The sequence below is a fragment of the Etheostoma cragini genome, chromosome 5 (genome assembly GCF_013103735.1).
Source record: "Etheostoma cragini isolate CJK2018 chromosome 5, CSU_Ecrag_1.0, whole genome shotgun sequence".
In the NCBI taxonomy this organism is placed as follows: Eukaryota; Metazoa; Chordata; class Actinopteri; order Perciformes; family Percidae; genus Etheostoma; species Etheostoma cragini.
In genome coordinates, this window is record NC_048411.1 from 11625082 (window position 1) to 11648195 (window position 23114).

Genomic DNA, 23114 nt, shown 5'->3' on the forward strand with positions numbered 1-23114 from the left:
CTTTTGTTAAAAAAAGTCTACTTAAATAAGCACACAAACAATTTTGACAACTTCACAATACAAACAGTTGTACAACAAATCTAGATTAATCAAGCAAATATGTTTTTTTAAAGTATCACTTTATGTGTAACCCTGCATTGCAAATTATTGTTGCCATAACATTGTTGTTAATCATTTTGGAAAGAAAAAAAAGCAAGTTCCCTTGACAAGCAAAACAATTAATTAATGCAACTTTTCATCCATCAATCATTGTGCATGTCACTGAATTACCATAATCTGTGCATGGTGGCTTTTTTAAGAGCAAATAGTTAATTTCCAAACAATAAATCACAAAGTGTCTTTCTACCCCTCTGTGCGTTTTGACAGCTTCGTCTCTCATAGCTACAGATGAAACCACTTCAATTTAGCAAAAAAATTAAATCATATGTGCAATAAAAGGCGGGGGTCTAAAAAAGTTTTCTGTAACCAAAATGTTTATTAATCATTTTGAGACTATTGCAATAAAATTTAATTAATTTTTCATTATTGGTTCATTAATAATATAATTTCAAAGAAGTTGAATCTGTCAAGTAGTTTGCATTTCACTTTTTAAATCTTGATTCCTTCCCCAATTTCCCGTTTTCTTTCTGCCAATTTGTTCTCTGTTACATCTCGTTTCCAGGACTGGCATGGTTATGTGGACGGGATGAAATCATTCAGCCATCGCCATGGCTATGATGGTCTGGTGGTTCTCTTATCCATCAATGATACCGTTCATCATCCACGCCAGCAGATGGCTGTCTACTCAAACAACACAGATCTCCTAAACCAGGTAAACAAAATGTGAGACCACCAACACAGCCACGTATAAGTCAAGAGTGAAACATAAGTCCTTCTCTGATAAAAAATTAAACAAAATAAAAAAACTCAATGAATAGCTTTGGGAAATGAAAATAGGCATTGTGATGTCTGTTATTTATTATCAAATTTCCTAAATCCCTAGATATGATTTCAGTTTTGCTAAATTATTGAGGATTGCAACAGCAAATTGACAGGTGTGTTAAGAGGTGTGAGCTGGTAGTTTGGGTAAAGTGAAATATTTAGAAGGCTGCTCTGGTAATGACGGTCAGTTACAACACAGGTTGTTGTTGGCAACCCGGTCAGCTCATCCAACTCTCAGCAAGAAAGCAAATAAGCCTATTTTCTAAAATGTCAAAATGTTTGCAAGTAAAAATAAAAAAACATAAAATATCAAAACATGGTGGTTTTCATTGCAGATCTGCTGTGAGTTGGAAAAGTCTTCCACCTGGTCACTTTCTGGTAAACTGGAGGCCAGGGAGAGTCTCCAGGTCTACCACATTCCAATATACACCTCCTTAACTTCTGGTACTTCACCTCTGCTGGTAGAAGAAATACAGGGCCTCCTCAAGGACTTAGTTGACCGGCGGAGCTCTGTATTAGCCTGCCACCCCAGCAGTAGGACCTCTTCCACAGAGGGAGTGGCAGGCAGCGTGGAGTTCTCCCAGGGATCATCTGGTATCAATGACATGGATGGCTCTGACATAGAGAGAGCCGAAGGAGGCATTGGAGATGTGGTGCCAATAGCAAGGTAATTAAATACATCCCTTTGATTTTGTTTCCTCCAGTGTCAGAGAAAGCCATCAAAACATGAAATTTGAAGATTGAATATTATTTATTCATAGACCTTAGGCAAAAAGTGTCACAATTATTTGACAGTGTTTTTTTATCTATGTATGTAGGGTGATGGCAGATGGTGAAGAAGACACAGGAAGTATAGGAGTTGGTGCTGGTGGGGAGCTTGTGAGCCCTGACAGTGGTTTGACAACCATTCGCAGCAGCCGGTCTTCCAAGGAGAGTTCAGTGTTCCTCAGTGATGATAGCCCAGTCGGTGAAATTATAGCAGCAGGAGGGCAAGCTGCAGGGCCAGGAGGACTCTTTCTGAGAAACCCCTCTCCCCTTGGATTGTCATCCCTCTCCCCACCTGTTCCACCTGAGAGGAGGAAGAACCACTCTGGCAGAAATAAGAGTGAAAACTTTGATCGGTTTAGTTTTGACCCAGTACATAGTAGTGACCAGTCTACACCAAGAAGAGGGGAGTTGGCAAATTCTGGAGTAGGAATAGATGAAGGAGAAAGAAGAGCAGGGAGCTCTAGCTTATCAGAACTTGAAGAGCTGAGCTTGCTGGATTTCTCTGCTCCCAATTCATTTGGCGGGCTTGAAAGAAGAAATTCTTCTATTGACCACCATGGTGAAATCCATGGTAATGACATGATTGAGACTGTGGTTCCTCCAACTCCAGTCAACAGCGTGGTAGGTAGCCGCCCATCCAGCAGGTGCGGGGTCCGGTTCTTTCCAGAAGATGTAGTTGAAAGGATCAATGGCCTGCAGCATAAGGACAGTGTGTCATCATCATTGTCAGAGACCTGGGAAGAACTTGGCTTTGACACACAAGGAGCATTGTCCTCAAATGACAATGATGCCTGGAATAGGACCAAGGAATCTGAAAGCCTGCCGAATATTGTGGAGGAAGTTAGAGGGAAAGACTCTGTTGATTATGTTACAGAACAAGAAAGCAGAGAAGAGATCTTAAAGTCAGAGAATGCCCCCCAGAAGAGAAAGAGCCTTGAACCCCAGCTTAGTTTGATCACGGAGCAGACTGAAAACTATGACACCTGGAAACCAGATCGTGTACGTAACGATCAATGGAATCCTGTCACTTTGGCTTATCTGCAATTGACACCCCCGGAAGCGGAAGTAACTGGAAAATGCAGAGCTGATATCATTGGAGTTAAAGAAAAAACATCCTCATTGTCGAGAAAGAAATCAATCCTAACTTTAACTCCAGACACATCTAAAGAAGACGACGAAGGGGTACAAGAAAAAAAAGGAGACAGACAGACGGAGCTCCTAGACTTCTGGACGTACTCAGCTCAGAAGGGATTTCTCAAATCAGATAGTGGAACCACCACGTCTTACCCTGAATCACTAGATATGTGGAATATGACAATCTGGGATGACAGTCTATCACCTCTCACGACCCCTGAGAAACCCCAGAGTTTCCTGTCTGGAAACTCTGGTTCTTTTTGTGGGGGTAACCCCAATGTTGGCACATCTGTGGAAAGTCCATTAGGATTCTCTGACGGTGGAATGGTGATGTGGAACACTACCATACAGGAAGACAGCTCTTCCACAATAACAACCCCAGAAGGAGCTGAAAATGGAAAGGACCTGAGTCACATGGGATCATCGGATGCTAGCGATTCTCCCGAGACACATGCATGCAAACAGGAAGAAGAACAAAAAGCTGTAGAGGGGGAGAGAGGTGTGAATAAAATACTTTGTCAGACACCTAAAGACTTGGGGTGGAGAGGTTACGAACACAATGTGAAAATAGTCATAGAGGCAGCAGAAGGTAGAACACAGGGGGAAGAAACAGGTGACAGTGACATCCAGAGTTTTCAGAGACAACAGTCTGTCTTGCAGAACTTGGCATCTGAACATTCAGAAGATGAGACTTTTCCTTACCAAGGCACTAACATGTGTGACTTACCTGTCCCTTGCATGGTCACCTCCACTTCAGAATATGACAATGTAGGAGCTGGCACTTGGAGCTTGACATCCTCCCCTGAGACCTATGCTAGCCCTGTAGTACACATGATACAGCTAGAACAGCAGTCTAGCCCTTTTGTAGCTGTGACAAAACCTATACAGGCAGATGAGAGGCACACTCAGTACGGGAAGACTGATCCTCTGGGACAGACTGATTACAGAGCAGTCATTTTAGACAAAGAACAGCCAACCAACCAGGTGTTCCTATTTGAGGGAGCAAGTGAGTTGGGTCACATGATCAGCAGTGAGAGTAAGTATGACAACAAAAGTGGAGAAGGCTCAGAGGAAGCGGATTGGCTAGAGCAGCCCAGTGATCATTCCCCCTTTGTTCTGGTGGACTGCTCCCTTGTCACTCAGACTACTTCAGCCAATCACCATGCAAGTCCAAAAAAAGCTGTGGAGACTCAAATCCAGGCTGATCAATCATTATCCCCTAGCATTTTTGAGTTGGACAAATTTGTTACCAAGAAACATGTTCTGTCATTTACAATGGCCGAAAATACAGATGAGCCTACCACTGAAATCCAATGTGCCACTGGTAATAAGAGCATTGGAAATGTGGTGGGTGAAACAACAGAAGCCATGTCTCTAAGTTCCAGCTCTGGGGGGGATAGAGACACACTAAAGTATAGCCCGGACAGCCTTCACCCAGGTAGTCAAGACGAACTCAGGTCCAATTCTGATGGGGATTCGTCATCAGGCCTAGAAATGGATTACATCATTGTGTCTGGCACAGTAAAAGAAGCTGAGAGAGAGTTCCATGACAGGCCTAGACAGGGTAACAGGCAATCAAAAGGTACAAAAAAGTCCATGGAGACATTTAGCATGCTTTCCTACGCTGCCACAGTACTGCAAACCCATGCCCAAGCTGCAAGTAGAGACCATAAGGAGAACAAAGAACAAAGTAGACAAAAACAAATGACCAGAAATACTGACAGTACACATAGCAAAGTTACAGAGCAAAGTCAAGCAGTCTCATTAGCTCCTTACCAAGCAAGTCTTGATGATGCCACTGAGCATCACATGCCAGAAATTGTCAGTCCCAGCCAATCCAAAAATGTCTCTGAAGCTTTACATCAATCAGATTCAAGACCAACAGGTTGCAGTCAAACACAGGTAGAAGAAGGAAGCTATGATGATAAATTAAGCATTGTGGCCAGAAGTGTGTCTCCATCTTTAAGATATCCGTCAGATCACTTCCTGAAAACCAGAGAGGAAGTGTATGTCCATTCACAGATCTCAATGGAAGATTCAGATGAGGGTGGGCAGTCACCCTCTGCACCTCCACCAGACTTTAAAGTCTGGGGGAGTCAGTTTGCGAGACAGGACGCACCGCAAACATCTGAACCACAATCACCTCTTCTCACTAACAGTTCAGTCTCCCACACCAGCTCTTTGATTGGCACTCCATTAAGTGAATCTGGTATTTCTACTGACAGAGGACTTGGATTACCATTTTCTGGAGATTTGATGGAAGAGGAGAATGATGAGGAAGAGCAGGAGGAGGGAACTGATAAGGAGCACACTACCTTGCCAACATGGACTTCAGAAGTACAAAGTGCAAGTGAGGAAAAACAACAGTTTGGATCTTCTGATCTGCTTAGTTTCACTGAGGAGCTGATTGGAGGTTCTTCGTGGCAACAAACAGATTTGCAATCACTCGAATCAAAGAGGGACACATCCCTACAGAATACAGTGGATTACTATAATCGACAACCTATGAGGGCTGTTGATCATGATAATTGGTCGACTGAACAGACTGGAGACCATGAATCTTCTCAAGATGGCTATGCACCTGTTTCAAGGTAAGCAATGCACATCAAATCCAATGTCTTAGGCTCTGTGCTTTTTTAGTTTTGCAACATTTAAAAGTTGTTAAAAATTCAGTAAAATTATACTAAAATGAAAAAGAAATGCAAATGAATTTGTCACAAAAATAGACAATATTAAAGTTATTAGACAGTATACTCAAAGGTTGTTTAACCCAAATCATAAAAAGAAAATTATATAAATATATATATATATATTCATTTCTATCTACTGTATATCTAGCCATGCTCTTTGAGATTTCTACCTTCACACTAATACAGTTTGTGCTGATAGGCTAGGGAAAGATGTAGAAGTATCTTTGCAGCATTGTTGCTTTTGTTCATGACCAACTTTCTGCAAATGAACACACACACACACACACACACACACACCTCTGTTGGATTTGTCTCTACAGCTTTCTCAATGGTCTGTACTGTATGTCAGAGGAATATTAGCAACGCTGAACAGACTTTCAAAATCGAGCTAGAAGGCCCTCCTGAGGAATTGAGTCTGATGATCTGCGTGAGTGTGTGTGTGTGTTTGTGTAGCATGGGTGAGTGACGGACTAAGACTAACAGAGAGGATGTGAAATTAATATCAGTGGTGTGACTGTGTGTGTGTGTGTGTGTGTGTGTGTGTGTGTGTGTGTGTGTGTGTGTAAAAGAAACAAACTGTGCACTTGTATGTGGGTGTATTTTATGTGTTCGGCAACCAGCTTTGATCTGTGCTTCTGTGTGTGTGTGCGTGTGTGTGTGTGTGTGTGTGTATGTGTGTGTGTGTGTTTATAAATCGGTTTACGCCTCATTAAATATGCATTACCTGCCTCATTACAGCTGGAGCCCCACCACAGCTAATGGAAACAACTCCCCTAGCTCTCTTAGGGTACAAGGTGTGGGTGTGAGTGTATGTGTGCAAGCCAATAAAGGTTTTCCCATGTAGCTGAAATGGGTTTGTTTGGTTTTGTGTAATTGTTTTAAATATACTGTATGTAAAGCAGACTGTTTCCCTCTCTGTTTGTTATTACAAGATATGGTTTTATACCAATGAATGGCATTTGATGTTTAGTTGTAAAGCAGAATCTTATTTTATTCAGTTTCTTTGTGGATTGAAACATTGTTTGGAGTTTTCTTGCAAACTTTCTGTTTACATTCACTGTTACTCACCCCTACAACATGTGTGTGTCTTTGAGGCCTAACAAACATTGTTGAATGCATTTCCCACCTCAGAAAACATTTGCAAAGCAGATTTGTTTTCAACTGTTAAAACATACATTGTTTACATCCATGTTTTCCTGGCTACCAGTCCTCTTTTTCACTACCTTTGCTGGGGCATCGCTGCATTTCCTGATGCATTACCTGTAAAACTGTATAATAATGGCAAGAATGGCAATGATGTACAGTACATCACAACACTCACATGCTTTAACGTGTACCTAAGATATAAAATCACCAGTGTATTTAACAAGCTGAAGAACATAAATTGCCCAAAGGCTACTGAATTGTCCTAATCTGAGTATTCTGGGTATTTTAAATGTGTGTTTGACATACTGTATGTACGTTTAAAAAAACAAAACAAAAATCACATTTAAACAAAAAATACATAGACCATACTATACCAGAGACAGAGGGATGAGGTTCACTGCATATTTGTATTTTCAATTCTTTTCTGAATTTATCCTTGTTTCTACTCTGATCCCAAATCCCCTATTTGCCTATGACACCAACCAAAGACAATGCTGCATCCCAGAGGACAGAAAGTGAGAATGTAACTCAGGGTGAAAGGCAAAATGGCTACAACTAACACCACATTGACCAACAAACTGAAAACCAAATTGCCCACCCTGTCTGTATACTAAATCCAACAGCCAGCAAAACACCACAGTTGTCTATGCTAAATTTACAACTCACGCCACAGCTATACAGTAGGATCTGAGCAGGCTGAGAGCTATTAGGAACCTGGAGATAATGCAGAGTACAGTTTGGATAGTCAAGGTTCCCAGTTTCAATACATGGCTGAAAGCCAGTATGAAGATGACTCATATGCGCCTCTGAACTTTAGTGCTCTCTGTATCAAGCTGATGGCCAGAGTCAGTATGAGTCAGACCACGCTCATTACCAGTTTGACAGACAGCCAGTCTACCAATTATGTGTACACTCTAAGAGTGAAGATCATGCGCAATATGTGCCGGAGGGATGTGTTCACTTTTTTGCTCAAGGTGAGCGTCTGCTCATACAAACTTAGCAATAACTAATGCCCCTTAGTAGGTTCAACAGGACCAGTACTCTGCTTCCTGGGATTGAAAATGTACTACTGGTATCTGCGAAAGGTCCATCTTCTTTGCAAGCTAGCATCTTTATAATTTAAACTTTTATTGATCCCCAATGGGGAAATTATAATTTACACTCTGTTTGTTAGTATTCACTACACACAGGCCTGAAATACACACAGGCTCAGGACCTAATCATGCACAAGTGGAGAGATGTCAGAGTGAGTGGCTGCCAGCTGGACCAGCGCCCTGAGTGGGTGGGGGGGTACGGTGCCTTGCTTCAAGGAGAAGGAAGTGGTCAAGGTGAATCTCTCCAGCTACCAATCCACACTCTGTACTTATGTCCGTACGGGGACTTAAACCGACGACAATATCATTTCAGATAGAGGTTTTCGTTCATTGGTCTATCTTAAAAGCGTGATTATTGGGATTTTCTGTCCATTATAAATGTGTAAAAGAGAGGGAGATCAACAGTGGACGTAGATAGGTTTTTCACAGGCCAGAGCTGCACTACTGTTTATTACCACAGAGAGGCAGCACAGATCATTTTAAAAATGATCAATTCTTTAGATTTCTTACAACATGTTTACCCGTTGTATCACAGCAGCCAAGACTTGATGGGTCTAGCTTAAATAAGTGTGTGTAAAAGCATTTTGGCTGTATTTGTTTCCTGGTATGGACCCCCATCTTAAAGGATTGGTTCAAATGTTTTCAAGTCTGTCTTAGAACAATACTCACATGCCTATATGTCTCCTGCCCATTCTAGCCAGTAACAGATTCCTTCCTGACATAGTTTTCAATTGAAAAGCTGGGGGACATAAATAAATTTAAAACATAAATGCAAAAACAATTCACTCCAATCTGCAGGTGGGAAGTTTGAAAGACATGTAAAATTAGTTGTATTTATAAAGCCCAATATCACACATCACAAATTTGCCTCAAAGGGCTTTACAATTTGTCCAGCATACGACTCCCTCAGGAACCTCAGGAATCGCAACCGAGGAGGGATGCCTATCCTGGACGGACAGATATGCGATAGATGTTGCATAGACAGAATAGACCAACGTAATTAAATTACAGTACAATAACAGTCCTGGGGCATCAGTCAGGGAAGGCCTTTCAAAAATTGCTATTCAGGTGTATTATGGGAAATACAGGAGGGGCCAAATGCTGCTTCCCTTTTCACATTATCCTTACCCAAGATGTATTTTTCTCAATGAAATTGTGTGTGTATGTGTGTGTACTGCAGTTTTAATGTTCATTGTAAGCTGTTGCATCATGGTACTTGTTTTGCCCCACTTTGTAATTCTGATTAAATGCCCCCTCTTTGGGCTGCACAACCCTCCCCTGTCTTTCACTCTGTGTTTGCGTGTATACACAGCAGACCTTTTCATGATCAAGGGGTCATGTGACTTGATTGTGAAAAGAGTGGTTCAGTCTCTCTGCAGGGAGAAGACGGAGTGAGGGAAAGGTAGGCATCCTGACACAGAAATTGAAAACAAGAAAAAAGAAGAAAAAGCATGTGTGTGTTTTTATGTCTTTGCTTCTATGATCATGAGTAATGGTTTCTCTGTACTGCCTCCCTCCATTGTTAGCAGGCCTTATGTTAATTAGAGTCTGTTAGAGGGGCTTTGGTTGGGGGGAGGTAGCAACACTGTTCAGTATTGTTTCCTCAGCCCACACGTGCAGGCTGGGAATGAAGCAGTGAGTCGCTTTCTGTCTGTCTGCTTCTGTAATATTTTATGTCCAAATGGAAATGAACAGATTTGCAACTCTTTCTTATTCGATGTCATGGGAAAACTTTGATTATTTTTTCTTTGTAGATGATTGTCTTTGGCTTATTTGGCCCAATACTATGCGTAGCTGTGCCTATGGTGGTAGCGGTAATAGCAATGATAATTTATGTTGTGGCTCATTATTGCGTTTCTGTGCCTCTGAGCAGACAATCCCAACAGGGAGACGGTGCAGCAGGCATGATGGCCTCCAGTGAGGAGGTTGCTAAGGAGAGGGATAACAAAGAAGGTAAATATACAACGAGATAAACTAAACCTATATGGCTCCTGTTTTTGAAAAATGTTGGATATTTTAGTGCTAATGATTTTTTGTTGCACATTATAGGTTAAAGATTAAAAGTGTTGGCAGGTAAAAGGTAGATATCAATGTTCAATGTTTATGGAGATTTGACAAACTGTGTTGAATGTGTTTAACACATATTTTAGCAGTCTAAAGGAAATTATTATCATGATTAAGGAGGCTTACTTGGATTAACTAACACCAACCAAAGATGAATGTACTCCTCTAATGCATTTAAAAACTTTCTGCTGCGCTGAATACTGTCTTCTGTTGCCAGATAATCATGTGAGATAATAATCTATAAAAGTCAACTTTTAACACCCCAAAAAATTAATGACCTTCTTTAAACGTTATTCTTTCCAGACATGCCCTTGTTTCTGGATTAGTCAAGGGGATCCACACATTTTTTTAAGAACACCATAAAACCTTAATCTACAGAAATAACAATAATGTTTCTTCCAAGATAGTTACATGTGGGGAAAAAGCAGTCACAGTGGATCAACAACCTTTCTCAGAAAACAACATAAGCTAATTAAGAAACTAAGACAAATAATTAAACTATCTCTCTTTGACCAGATCCACCGTCCTCTGCGGATCTGTCAGGTGGGTCCAATCAAAGGAGAAAGTTGGCAGCTCCACCAATGAACGTGTCACTGGACTGCAGTGAGGGGTCTCTTCTCTCAGAAGATGCCCTGGACACAGAGGACGAAGCCTTGGATACTGGTGATGACCTTGATGTCAACATAGATGAAGACACACCTGATGAGGCTGACCCACTGGAGTTCAACAGACACGGTCAGACACACACACCTGGGGGGCTGTGTGTTTAACACCTGGGCCTTCAGTACTTTCCTAAAGCAATTGAACCACCTTTGGATAACCTCACCATGACACTAGGACGTTGTAGTGTGGAATAAAGTGATTTAACACAAAAATCAATACCTAGAGTTTCAATACACCCTTGCAGAGACATAAATACTCGTGACTGAAGCCATCACTTTTACATAGTATGGCGGCATGCTGCATTATATAGTCCAAATGAATGTAATTACTAAATAAACAAAAATAAACCGGTCACATTTACTCATACATTGACTACAAAACAATTAATAATAGAGATAACACAATCAACAGGTCATCCATCAACAGTCTTCCCCACAAATTCCAGCCAAGCTGCTGGGGCTCAACAACACACATGACTCGACGCACACACACATGGGCAAAGCGGCCACTGACACTGCTCCAACCCTTAACACTGACAGCAGTAACAATCTAAAGCAAGTAGTAAAAGCTAGTAAAATCCTTTTTCTAAAATGCAGAAAAATACATTAAACTTACCAAAAGCTGCTCATCATCTGAAGAAAAAGCAGCTCCTCCTTTCTTTTATTAACATTGCATCTAAAACTTGAAAACAACTTGAACTAACGCTACTGCTAAGGTTATGTGATGCTAGCTAGTTTTGCTTCTCGGCCACCGTATACTAACTGGAGTAAGTGGTAAGATGGTGGAAAGGCCAACTAGAAGGCTCCATAGGAGGGCTCCAACCATAGGCTCCAATTAAAACTCCTGTAAAAGAATACGCCCAACAGGACAAACTCAAAATATGATTGGATACAAAATTTGACAATCAACAAGGCCTCAGAGAATTCTTTTTCTACCTGGACACAGCACAGGGGGGGAAATCTGATTGGATAAAAGCTCTAATTTATGAAATACACTGGAAGCTGCACAACCAAGGGAGAGAATAGCAATTAAATAACGGTAATAGACTCGTGGGGATAGACCATATATATCTATATATATATATTTATTAAAAAATATGTATATATAAAAAATATAAATATAAAAAATATATAATTTTATGATAACCCTTGGCCAGCAGAGAAGGCAAATATTTTACACAATTATAAATAAATATATAATAAATAAATATTATAAATATATATATAATTATAAAAAATAAAAAACTTGCAGACAGACACACTCATATTGTATATTATCAAACGAAAGTACAGCAAAATATAATGTTATGGAAGAATATTATGTTGTAATGGAATAATGTTATGTTGTCTATGTCTATGGCATAAACAGGGGACTCAAAAGAGTCTAATCTGGGTGCAGGAGCAGCGTCAAGTGATGACATGGCAGGACACAGATCAGCTGAGGACAGCAGGGAAAACAGGCTGTGGAGGAGCGTGATGATTGGAGAGCAGGAGCATCGCATTGATATGAAGTGCATTGAGCCATACAAAAGAGTAATTTCTCATGGAGGTATGCAAATACAAATGCTTAAAATACATGCCTGTAATTGTTGTATGTTTCATAGCTTTTGACCATTTGGCCTCTGCTGATGCCCTTCTACTCGATGCTCCCCATTCAGTTGTATCTTGCTGTTTTTACCCTTGTTTGAAATGGATCAATAAACTTGAAGTAAATTAAGTCCAGCTCGATGTTAGAAACTACTTTGATGGAAGGTTGAGTATTTTATCTTGAAATGTCCTTGTTTGGAAACTGAAGACACTTACTGTATGCCATGCCAGTTTTGAAATCTCTGCCCTCCATTTCCCCAATCCTCTTTTGCCGTAAGAGGGAGAAGTGGCCAATTGTTAGCAATTTCAAATCTTTTTGAGAAAACAGTTTTCTACAGGACAAAAGCACAGGATTGTGCACATGCACTGGAAGTGAGACTCACTGTCTTTTTATGTTTAAGGTTATTACGCCGAACAGAATGCCATCATCGTGTTTGCGGCATGCTTCCTACCGGACAGCGACTGTGACAATTACAATTATGTAATGGAAAACCTTTTTCTGTAAGTGAAGCCTCTACATTATCAAATATCCGTGGACATTTAAACAAACCAGAACAATGTGCATTAATGTGCTGCAATAGCAACATTTGCAATTGATTGTGTATATCATACCATCCCATTAACAAGACCTTTGAATGTGTTGCTTCTGTTGCAGTGCTTATGTTATGCTCATCTTACACAGTGTTTTCTATTGTCCGTGTAGGTATGTAATAAGTACGTTGGAATTAATGGTGGCAGAAGATTACATGATTGTTTACCTGAATGGCGCCACACCCCGCAGGAGGATGCCTGGCTTTACCTGGATGAAAAAGTGCTACCAAATGATAGACAGAAGGTAACATTCACACAAACAAAATCACATAAACTGTAAAGTATCATAGGCTCACACTCTTTCTTTCTTTTAACCCCTGACGTAAACATTGTATTTGTGTTTTTTTTTTCTTGGACTGGGACCCTTTACATGAGGCCATTCTTTTTCATTATGTATTACATACATTTATATTGAGTTTAAAGAACATTAACTAACATTTTTATATTATGCAACATGTCTGAAGCAGACTGTAATGAATAATTTCAAATAACATTTGTTTGATTAAAAGAAAGAAAAGCAACCTCAAATGGCAAAAGTGAAAAAATCTCCTTTGTCTTTGTAAAACCTTTTTGTTAGTATGCTCTTGAGAAAAGAGAGACTTCAGAAATATTTCTCACTCAATGTCAGAGTGTATGTATGTAGAGCGTTTTAAAACATAACAGTTTATATGAATACAATGATGCATGCTCAACTTAACTTACATTAATACATAATGACTTTCACTTGTTTATTTGCTTGTATGAGTAGGTTTTCACTGTGATGCAAGACATAGTTTTAACTCAGTCAATGTTTAAAGATTGTTTTTCTAATTTGGACATTAGTTCCATCACTTTTCATCAAAATAGTTTCATAAATAGACCAGCAGGGGACATACTTATCAAAGGTTTCTGACTGGAAAAAACATAAACCTTTTTTCTATTCTTCAAAAACAAATGTGTGATGAATTAAGTTGTACCTTTGACTCTAACTGTTCTGAACAGTATCCAGCAGGACAGGTTAGCAGCCAGCCTAAGATCATTGAGCCTCCGCAACAATAATGTCACTGATTATAAGCTGTGTCAGAAATCACTCCCTCATTCACTCATTCGCTATTCCGTATATAATAGACAGACAGTAGTTTACTTTATAGTTAGCAGTAAATTGAGATTTCTGAGACTGAATGAATCATAATTTTAAGTCAGCACTGACAGGTATTTGACAAATCTATAGAACGCAACACATTGCATTGTGGGATTGTTAACAGAATTAGTGTACAATCATTTACTCACTCCATTGTGGTTAGGTTTGATGGCATTTTATCAATGTCTAAAATTCAATTTAAATAAATTGGCAGACAGTAAATAACATCAAGGATACGTTAAAACATACTTTATACCAGCCAGCAGGAATGGTTATGAGTTATAGTTATTAATGAAACTTTTACTAATCTTTTGCATTACTTCTGTTTCTCCTCCTGTCCCACAGACTGAAGAAAAACCTTAAGATGTTCATCATTGTCCATCCTTCCTGGTTTATACGGACTTTGCTGGGAATCACCAGACCCTTTATAAGGTCTCATTGTTGTACTTAACATATAGATGACACACACGTCACACATGACAGGATGTACATCACATGTTTTATTTCAAAAAGTGCAGGCAGTGCACTCCTAACTTTACCAATAACTATATATATTCATGCCACCAGTATGTAACGAAAATAAATTCTCATAACTCTTGTCAGTTTTGGGGATACAATATTTCACTATCTATGGGAATTATTTGTGATCTATTACATGAAACCACCATAGATCACCCTTTATGGCCCTAACTAATGGCAGGATTCATAAAAAATAAAATGACGGGCCCAAACATGCAAAAGGATAGACTTCCTGGCTGAACTTTTGGTTATAGGCTATAGCTTCATTAGATTGCACCATATTGAGATCAGTATCGTAGAACTATTTAGTTGCTATTCTCTAGACTTGTGACTAGACTTGAACTCACGCACTGACAACTTGGAGTCAAGGATTTATGATATCGGACTTGAGCATTCATGAAGTAGGATTAGGAAGCTGGATGAAGTTTCTGACTACTGTTTTGTGTAAAGGTAATACAAATAAATGTTAATGTTTCATGTTGGGGTCAGTGATGGAGTACTCGAGTTTTGGACTCGAGTCACAATTCTCTGGACTCGTGACTTGATTAGGACTCCAACACAGTTAATGGTGAGTCGACTCTGCCTCGACACTTACGGATTTGGAATTTGTCTCGAACACTGAAGATTCAAAATTGACTCGGACTCGACAGTGGTGACTCGACTACTACACTGACTGAGGCAAACGTTTCTGGTTTCTGTTTTCTACAGCTCCAAGTTCAGCAGTAAGATCAAGTATGTGAACAGTCTGCAGGAGCTTGGGGAAATCATCCCAATGGAGTTTGTCTACATTCCACCCAGCATTGTTAAGTGAGTATGCTTGTTAGCATTCATTTTTTTGATGGTCAGGGTTAGGGTTAGAAAAAAACACATTTTACCGATGTGTGAAAACAGTTTGTATTTATTTGATTATCTTGAAAGCTTACAATTGTAATTTTAAATTGTAATTTATTTATTTGAACAGGGACAGTTCCCCCCAAAAAACATTATTAGATGTATTGAGCCAGGTTGTAGCCAAATGCTAATTTCCTCCCGTAGTCCCTGGGCAGGTAGATGGATACAAAGTATTTACAGTTCAACATATACAACACAGTTAAATTAAGTCATAATTAAGACATTAATGTCCCCTTATCCCACCCAAGAAACAGATGTGCTACAGTGATGCAGCACATCAATTTACTACTTGCAAGGCTGCTTAGTTAACAACCAATGCCTTGCATTGCCTTAATTAGCTCTGTAGGAAGAGTATTCCACTGATTTATAGCCACAAAGGAGAATGATGTCCTCCCAAATGTTGTTTTGCATTGTGGAAGACTACATTTGCCCCTTGTGGGTGATCTAGTTACCCGTGTTGCTTTTTCAGAGCAGTGAAAAAATCTTTTCAGAAGAGGAGCAGAAGCATTACAAGTTATTTAAAAAAAATTAAGCAAACATTTGAGTGAAATTTAAAATTTTCAAGATCAAGCATGTCATATTTAGTAAGAATATGACAGTGATGGTATTGACATGGCTTTTTGTCATGGATCCTGAGGGCACTTTCATATAATGATTCAAATTGGCCTAAGGGCTGTTTTACATGCCTGAGACCAACTTCAAATACAATATAAAAATGTGGAATAATCATTCGTATAGGTATGTACTTTATGCCTCAACGGTAAGGGAATTTCTTGTGTTTGATTGAATTTCAGTGTGTTGACCAGCTTTTTGAGATATTATTTTAAAGCTGAGAGTTGGATCAAGGGTGACACCCAGATATTTGAATTGGTGCACAATTTTTATACTTGCCCATTTACATAGATGTCAGGATATTCTCTAAGTTTGTACTTATTTTGTTGTTTGCAATATTGTAGCTGACTTGTCAACGTTCATTCTAAGACAGGAATTGTGCAGCCGGTCAGCAACCCTATGCATTGCCTTTGTTAGTTTTATAGACCCCATGAGTATATAAAATAGTATCATCAGCATACTTTAGTATCTCAACATCACCACATACAGATTGTAAGTCATTAATATATTTATTGAATAGCAGCGGTCCTAAGATCGACCCTTGTGGTACTCCAAGTGTGCATGCTTTAAGTGGTGACAGAGTGTTATTCACCCTCACACACTGGTGTCGGTCACTCAGATATGATTTGATCCAGTTTTTCTTGTTTTTGAAGAGGTTGTAGCTGGCCAGTTTGTTTAACAGTATTTCATGATTGACAGTGTCAGAAACCTTTGCTTAAATAATGGAAACTGCTTCCACCACTCCCTCCTTGATCTAGGCTCGTTGTGATTACTTCAAGGAAGTAGCAGCAGGCTGTTTTAGTAGAATGTTTTTTTCCTGAAACCAAATTACATAGGATATAGAATAGTATTGGATTCCAGGTGAGTAAGTAATTGTTCTGACACCATTTTTTTTCCATCACCTATTGAGGTGGCTGGAAGGATGCTGATAGGCCAATAGTTGCTGACCTCCTGTAAGTCACCAGAATACCACTTAATGGCATCATTATCGGCATAGAGTGACAATGTGAACATTGTAACATCCACTACCATGCCTCCCCTCCTCCATTCCAGTTTTGGCAGTCAACTTGACCTGTGTGTCAAAACTGTAGAAGCTTAGACAAGTCGTGTAATCGTTTGTTTCCAGCAACTGTTTGTGGACTAAAGAATCTCTCACTCTGCCCCAAGGTATGACGAGGAGAGGGGTATACACAAATTTGCATGCATGAGGTAAATCACCTAACCTGTCTGTTTTGATCAGTTAGTTGTGTAGAAGTCTCCCTGAAAAATCCTTCAACACTTTTGAATTTTCTCATGCTGGGACTAACCTTTGACTGCTCTTTGGCTTTCTTCTTATCCAACATAAAATGAGCCAGATATTGATTTTCTTACTTCTCTCAGTCTGGGATGTGGCTATCCCTGTAAATTGATTAATTTCACATTTCATCTGTGACATTTTAATATAAATCTAATGAACCAACGGTATAAACCCTGAGATAGCTGACTAACAACTGTTAATACATAGTCACTCACCAAGCTAGGATGGTCTGATGGTTTCTTATGCAATTCACGTGCAATGCATAGTGCATAATGCATAGACTCCAAACTGGAAAATACTGATTTCTCTGTAGAGTTTAAATCAGACTGTCTCATAATTGGCAGCAACAACAAAGTAGCAGTGTATTGTTGTATGTTGCTTCATTGATCTCACCACTAAATCACCGACCTGACCCACCAGATGATTTGTTACTTAGAACCATCTGAGAAGCCTTCATTGGAAACGGTTTTCAAATAGGGCATGCACTTTTAGAAGGTACTTGGCAGCTTATTAGGATGAATCATCTGTCCAGTACAGACAGACAATTCAGATGTCTTCATTACCAGCTAACCTCTTTAAGAGTCCACATTGTTGTTTTGAGCAGCCACCTCTCTGTGTCGTCACAAACATCTAAACCTCAACCTAGCTGCCAGTAGCTCCTCACAGGACGCTGATTGGTCCAAGTAACGGTGGCTCAGACATAAACGCATTGTTTGAAAAAAAACAAAAAAGATGGATTTTGGTTTGTTCTCTTGATATTGCAATTTTTTTTTTTCTATTGTGATGTTGTGCTGTTGTTATATTGCAACAGTCCAGCGGGAATGCAAGGTAACATTATTGCCCCAAAGTTTAAAAAAAAGTAAAAAAACACATACTGGTTATAAGGTATGAGGTTAAGGTTTAGGAAAGGTTGTTTAAGGTTAAGGAAAGATGATATTTATAACCTCCAGTGCTATAATGTCACACTTCTTTGCTACTGAGAGGGCGTATACACTGCTACGGGTGAGGACAGAAACTGTGTAAAATAGAATACCATGAAAAGCACGATACAATAGATTTTGTGCTTTATGATTTTTAAGATTACTTACTATTCAGCCATTTCTATTAATATGTCAAAAATGGCTGTTTTCAGCTCACAGGCTGCCTAAAACATTCACTAACACACTTGCTGATGCTTTGGTGGAAATGAGAGAGTCATTGGAAAAATCTAAGCTAATCTAAATCCAACTTTAACTCTCTCCATTATCTAAGGGGCCATGGCTTGAGTGTCTCTGCTTTGACCTTGATCACTCCCACTTTTAACCACTGATGCTTGCTCTCCTCTCCTTCTATTTACCCTCCTAGTGCGGAGTGAATACAGGCTACTAATCTCCAGTAACTGCATGTGTACTGACACTATGGTTTCCCCCTGACACTTGTTTACCTCCCTCACTAATCTTTGCTCTCTGCCCTCCAACCCAATGCTAAACCAGACTGGATACAGAATTGCAAGACACAGCAGCTAAGTAAGTAATGGGCCATTGCTCTCTGTCAGTGAGTGATTTTAACAGAGACAAAGAAGAAAATGACTGATATATATTTCCCCAATATTCAATGAACAAAAGAAATTGCCCATATGAAAAAAGAGGTATTGGCCCAATCAAACAGCATGTGGACACTGCAGAGATAAAGAGAGTGTTTACACTTAACTGCTGTGTGTGTCAGAAGATCCTATTTGCAGGGTATTTGCTACCTGCAACAGGTCTATTAAGCTTTTGCAGAGAGACACAGTTTTTATTTCTCACAAATCACGTTTATCATTGGAAATCCCCCTGCTGTAAATGTTTAATTCTAATGCCTTGATGACAAAAATACTACAATGCTTTTTTTTCCTTTATCTTCTCTCCCACTCAGAGCCGACAAGAAGGGGAACTCTTCTGTTTGACAGTTACAAGATACCTGGCTGCTGCCCATCTTCTCCCTACATTATGCTGTACTTTACCACAGCATTTCTGAATATAAACTAGCCTGCAGCATGATGTGTACGGCACATAGTTGTTGCAATGGGTAGGAAAGAAAGAATGTGTGGTACAAAATATCAGGCCTTTTGCTTGTTTTTTGAGGAAAGTACAAATCTGAGAGTGCTGAACATGTACATGTCAGAGACTCGCTGTGCTGAAGGGAAGATGCTTTATCCTGCTTTATTACTTTACCTTACAAAGCCCTTAATTGTGTTCACACTTCTAGCTTTTGTTTTCTTTGACAAATCGAAGTTGAACAATACTTTGATTCTTATGTAATTCACTTTGGAAGAATTACTAACCGGCTTTGTTACTAACCGGCTTTGTTACATTCATGTATACTATTCTACCCTGTATCTTTTGTTACCATGGTAATAATCAGTGTGGATCATCAGCAGCCGTAGCGAGGCTCATGACTCTTCCACCTAATAACTTAAATTGTGCAAACATAAGATGTATTACAGCCCATTCTGCCGTTAATTGATAGGACAGCTTAGGTGAGAAAGGGGAGAAGACATGCAGGAAATCGTCTCAGGTTGGCCCTCTGCGTCGAGGCAAAAGCTTCTCAGTATATGTGTGCCTGAGCTAACCCGGCCACACAGGGATCCTCAATTTAGGATATTTAGGAATTTGTAATTTTAGGAAGTCGAGGTGCACCCAAAATATGATCCACACATAAAATAATCTTTTTACTGTACTCTCTGTTCTGTTTAAATGGCATGAAAAAGGAGTGTCAAGCTGGTTTATGAATAGTTTCCAAGAGTTTAGGTGCCTCCTGTCACAGTGTTACATTATGTCACCATCTCCTTCAACACTTTGTCTTTAAAGGCTATAATAGGCTGCTCTATTTCCACTCTATGTCACTGTGAAAATATTACAATAATCTATGATGGCCATGAGAGCTCATTGCACTGCAACAAAACACAAGCAAATGAAAAAAACATGTATTTGACAACCCGTTCGCAGCAAAGTGAGAAAACAACCAAATACAGAAATGCACTGCAAATTTCAATATAGTTTTCTGTTTTTGCTTGTGTGTTCTTACTGTAAATTGCAGAGCGTTGAGTTCTCAGCGCAACCGTAGTAATCAATAGCTGCAGTGTTGCATGCTTTCAGTTGCTAAAGTTTGATATTACTCTGATCTGATTACTCACATAAAAGCAGATCGGCGTACAAATGCAATTTAAGTCATAGTTTATTTTGGTCATTTAGCTTTTTATTATATTTGCATACATTTGTGGCATGCAAGGTATTCATTTCTTGTAAGTATGTTGAATGTTTTTTATTAAAGATGTGTTTCTCCTCAACAGTCTTTTAAAAAAGCATTCCATACACCACAATAAACACATTGATCATTGCATAATAATCAAACAGTACTCCACCTGTGCGGACTCCTTTTTTATCATTAAGTCACAGTTAATTAATTAATCTTTTTGACACCCTGTGTTATCATAGTAAACACCAATAAATCCCTTATGAAAGCATGCTATCAACTGATTTAAGCAGTTTTCCCTCTGTCTATGTGGTATGGATTGTACGGAAGAGGATTAGGGCCACTGGTGTAAAAATTATGTGAGCTCAGAATTCTGAGATTAATGTGATAATTCTGAGAAAAAAGTCATAATTCTGAGAAAAAAGTCATAATTCTGAGAATAAAAGTCAGAATTCTGACAATAAAGTCAGAACTCAAAAACATGTTTCACCAGTGGCCCTAATCCTCTTCCGTAGGTTTGGTACTGTACATTTTCCTTGTTTTTAAACCAAAATTACAAAGTGGATTACATAGGACAGGAAAAAAACATTTCAGGACTGCAAAGACATAAAGACAGACAACCATAACAATACAAAATAAAATGTCATTACACAGCTCTGCAACAAAAATGCCCACTTTTTCAAACTCCTTTATTTAAAAAATCATCAACATCTAGCTAAGATAACCTTGATGACATAATCAGGGTTATTTTATCCATCCATCCATCTTCATCCGCTTATCCGGTATCGGGTCGCGGGGGCAGCAGCTCCAGCAGGGGACCCCGAACTTCCCTTTCCCGAGCCACATAAACCAGCTCCGACTGGGGGATCCCGAGGCGTTCCCAGGCCAGGTTGGAGATATAATCTCTCCACCTAGTCCTGGGTCTTCCCCGAGGCCTCCTCCCAGCTGAACGTGCCTGGAACACCTCCCTAGGGAGGCGCCCAGGAGGCATCCTTACCAGATGCCCGAACCACCTCAACTGGCTCCTTTCAACACGAAGGAGCAGCGGCTCTACTCCGAGCTCCTCTCAGATGACTGAGCTTCTCACCCTATCTCTAAGGGAGACGCCAGCCACCCTCCTGAGGAAACCCACTTCGGCCGCTTGTACCATGGATCTCGTTCTTTCGGTCATCACCCGGCCTTCATGACCATATGTGAGGGTAGGAACGAAAATTGCCCGGTAGATCGAGAGCTTTGCCTTCTGGCTCAGTTCTCTTTTCGTCACAACGGTGCGATAAACGGAATGTAATACCGCACCGGCTGCTCCGATGCTCCGACAATTTATTATTTTAAACATAAATTGTTTAGACCAACTACACTGTTTAAATTTGATTTTAATTTTAATTTAAGAAGTCTGCAGTGCTGCGGATAAGGGTCTGGCTATTCCACACAGCATTCCGGGAGGGGAGAAAACGTGCTCTGGTTTAATTGCATTTCTTTAAACCAATCATCATTGTCTTGGGCGATGCTAAGGGCCGGATGGAGCAACAGTGCCTCTGCAAAATGGCCTTGGTAAGGAACTTTTTTTGGTGGAACGTGTACGTTTTCACATGATTGACAGTGTCGGAAACCTTTGCTTAAATAATGGAAACTGCTTTCACCACTCCCTCCTTGATCTAGGCTCGTTGTGATTACTTCAAGGAAGTAGCAGCAGGCTGTTTTAGTAGAATGTTTTTTTCCTGAAACCAAATTACATAGGATATAGAATAGTTACAGCTTACAGCTTAACTATTCTTAGTTAAGCTTACAGCTTAATTCAATTCAATTCAATTTTAGTTTTAGAATCAATTCATAACAAGAGTTATCTCAAGAAACTTTACAGATAGAGTAGGTCTAGACCACACTCTATAATTTACAAGGACCCAACATTTCTACAATTACTGAAACCTGGAATTTAAAAGGAACGTACCTGCAGTCTTGGGTTGCATTCATATCGTACTCATCAGGAATCTGAACATTCTTGTGGAAGTCTTAGCTCTTTTTTAAGGCCTATAAAACAGTATGTGTCTAAAATAATTACGGCCTACCTGAATCATTACAAAGACCTTGATATGTGCACTGCTGAGCTGTTTTATTATAGCAGTTTTAAAATCTAACTTAAAGATCTGATGGAGGGTTTGTCCTCTAGCACAGTACAGGTGGTTTTCTAGATATTGCTTAATTGCGCAATTTACTGACCATCACCATGGCTAGAAATTGTGTTTATGTTTAACAATTTGTACTTAATTTCCTGTCATTATGGATCCAGGCAGATTGTTGCCCAAACAAGATAAGAGAAATATTAGTTAACACATCTATTCTTTAGCCAAACACAATTTTTCTAACTGTGAAATATAAAGGTGACCATAGAGCAAAGTTCATATGTACTTGTAAACAAAGTAGAACTGCTCCTAGTTTAAATCAGCTCAAAAAAGAAAAGAAGTGGGAAAAGTTTGAGATTTAGAGATAAACAAAAGGCAAACTATTACCTTTCAGCCTACCAAGGTTGAAATAAAAACGTTCTGAAACTTTACTTTCATGTTTAGTCAAGTAGATTTTTAAATATGTAGATTTTTTGAAAGATTTGAAAAGGTACTCATCTTCAATGAAGGAGTAACATTTGACATATTTTACAACAAAGCACTCACTACAAGGTGCAAATGAGGCACCTTTTTTTACATTACATCACTACTACTTGGAGATATATAATTTCAATTTTCACTTAACATATATACACATGTACATATATATATATACATACACACATGTATCAATATATATATATAT

The 23114-nt window shown here is 39.4% G+C and overlaps 1 protein-coding gene across 7 annotated transcripts in view; it reads left to right on the top strand.

Annotated features, from left to right (window-relative positions):
- Positions 1–19379, top strand: part of LOC117945526 — a 42633-nt gene extending 23254 nt beyond the window's left edge. The window contains exons 7-19 of one of the 7 annotated variants that reach the window (XM_034873070.1): positions 662–811; positions 1257–1588; positions 1740–5414; positions 9627–9706; positions 10334–10552; positions 11861–12028; positions 12468–12567; positions 12770–12901; positions 14123–14209; positions 15005–15103; positions 16967–17008; positions 18569–18601; positions 18990–19379. In XM_034873070.1, coding sequence (XP_034728961.1) covers positions 662–811; positions 1257–1588; positions 1740–5414; positions 9627–9706; positions 10334–10552; positions 11861–12028; positions 12468–12567; positions 12770–12901; positions 14123–14209; positions 15005–15103; positions 16967–17008; positions 18569–18601; positions 18990–19020 — 5148 coding nt within the window. In that variant the 3' untranslated portion in view covers positions 19021–19379. Of the gene's footprint in view, positions 1–661; positions 812–1256; positions 1589–1739; positions 5415–9626; positions 9707–10333; positions 10553–11848; positions 12029–12467; positions 12568–12769; positions 12902–14122; positions 14210–15004; positions 15104–16966; positions 17009–18568; positions 18602–18989 lie in introns of all 7 variants that reach the window. The other 6 variants (XM_034873069.1, XM_034873071.1, XM_034873074.1 and 3 more) reach the window with 6 other exon arrangements.
- The last annotated feature ends 3735 nt before the right edge of the window (positions 19380–23114 follow it).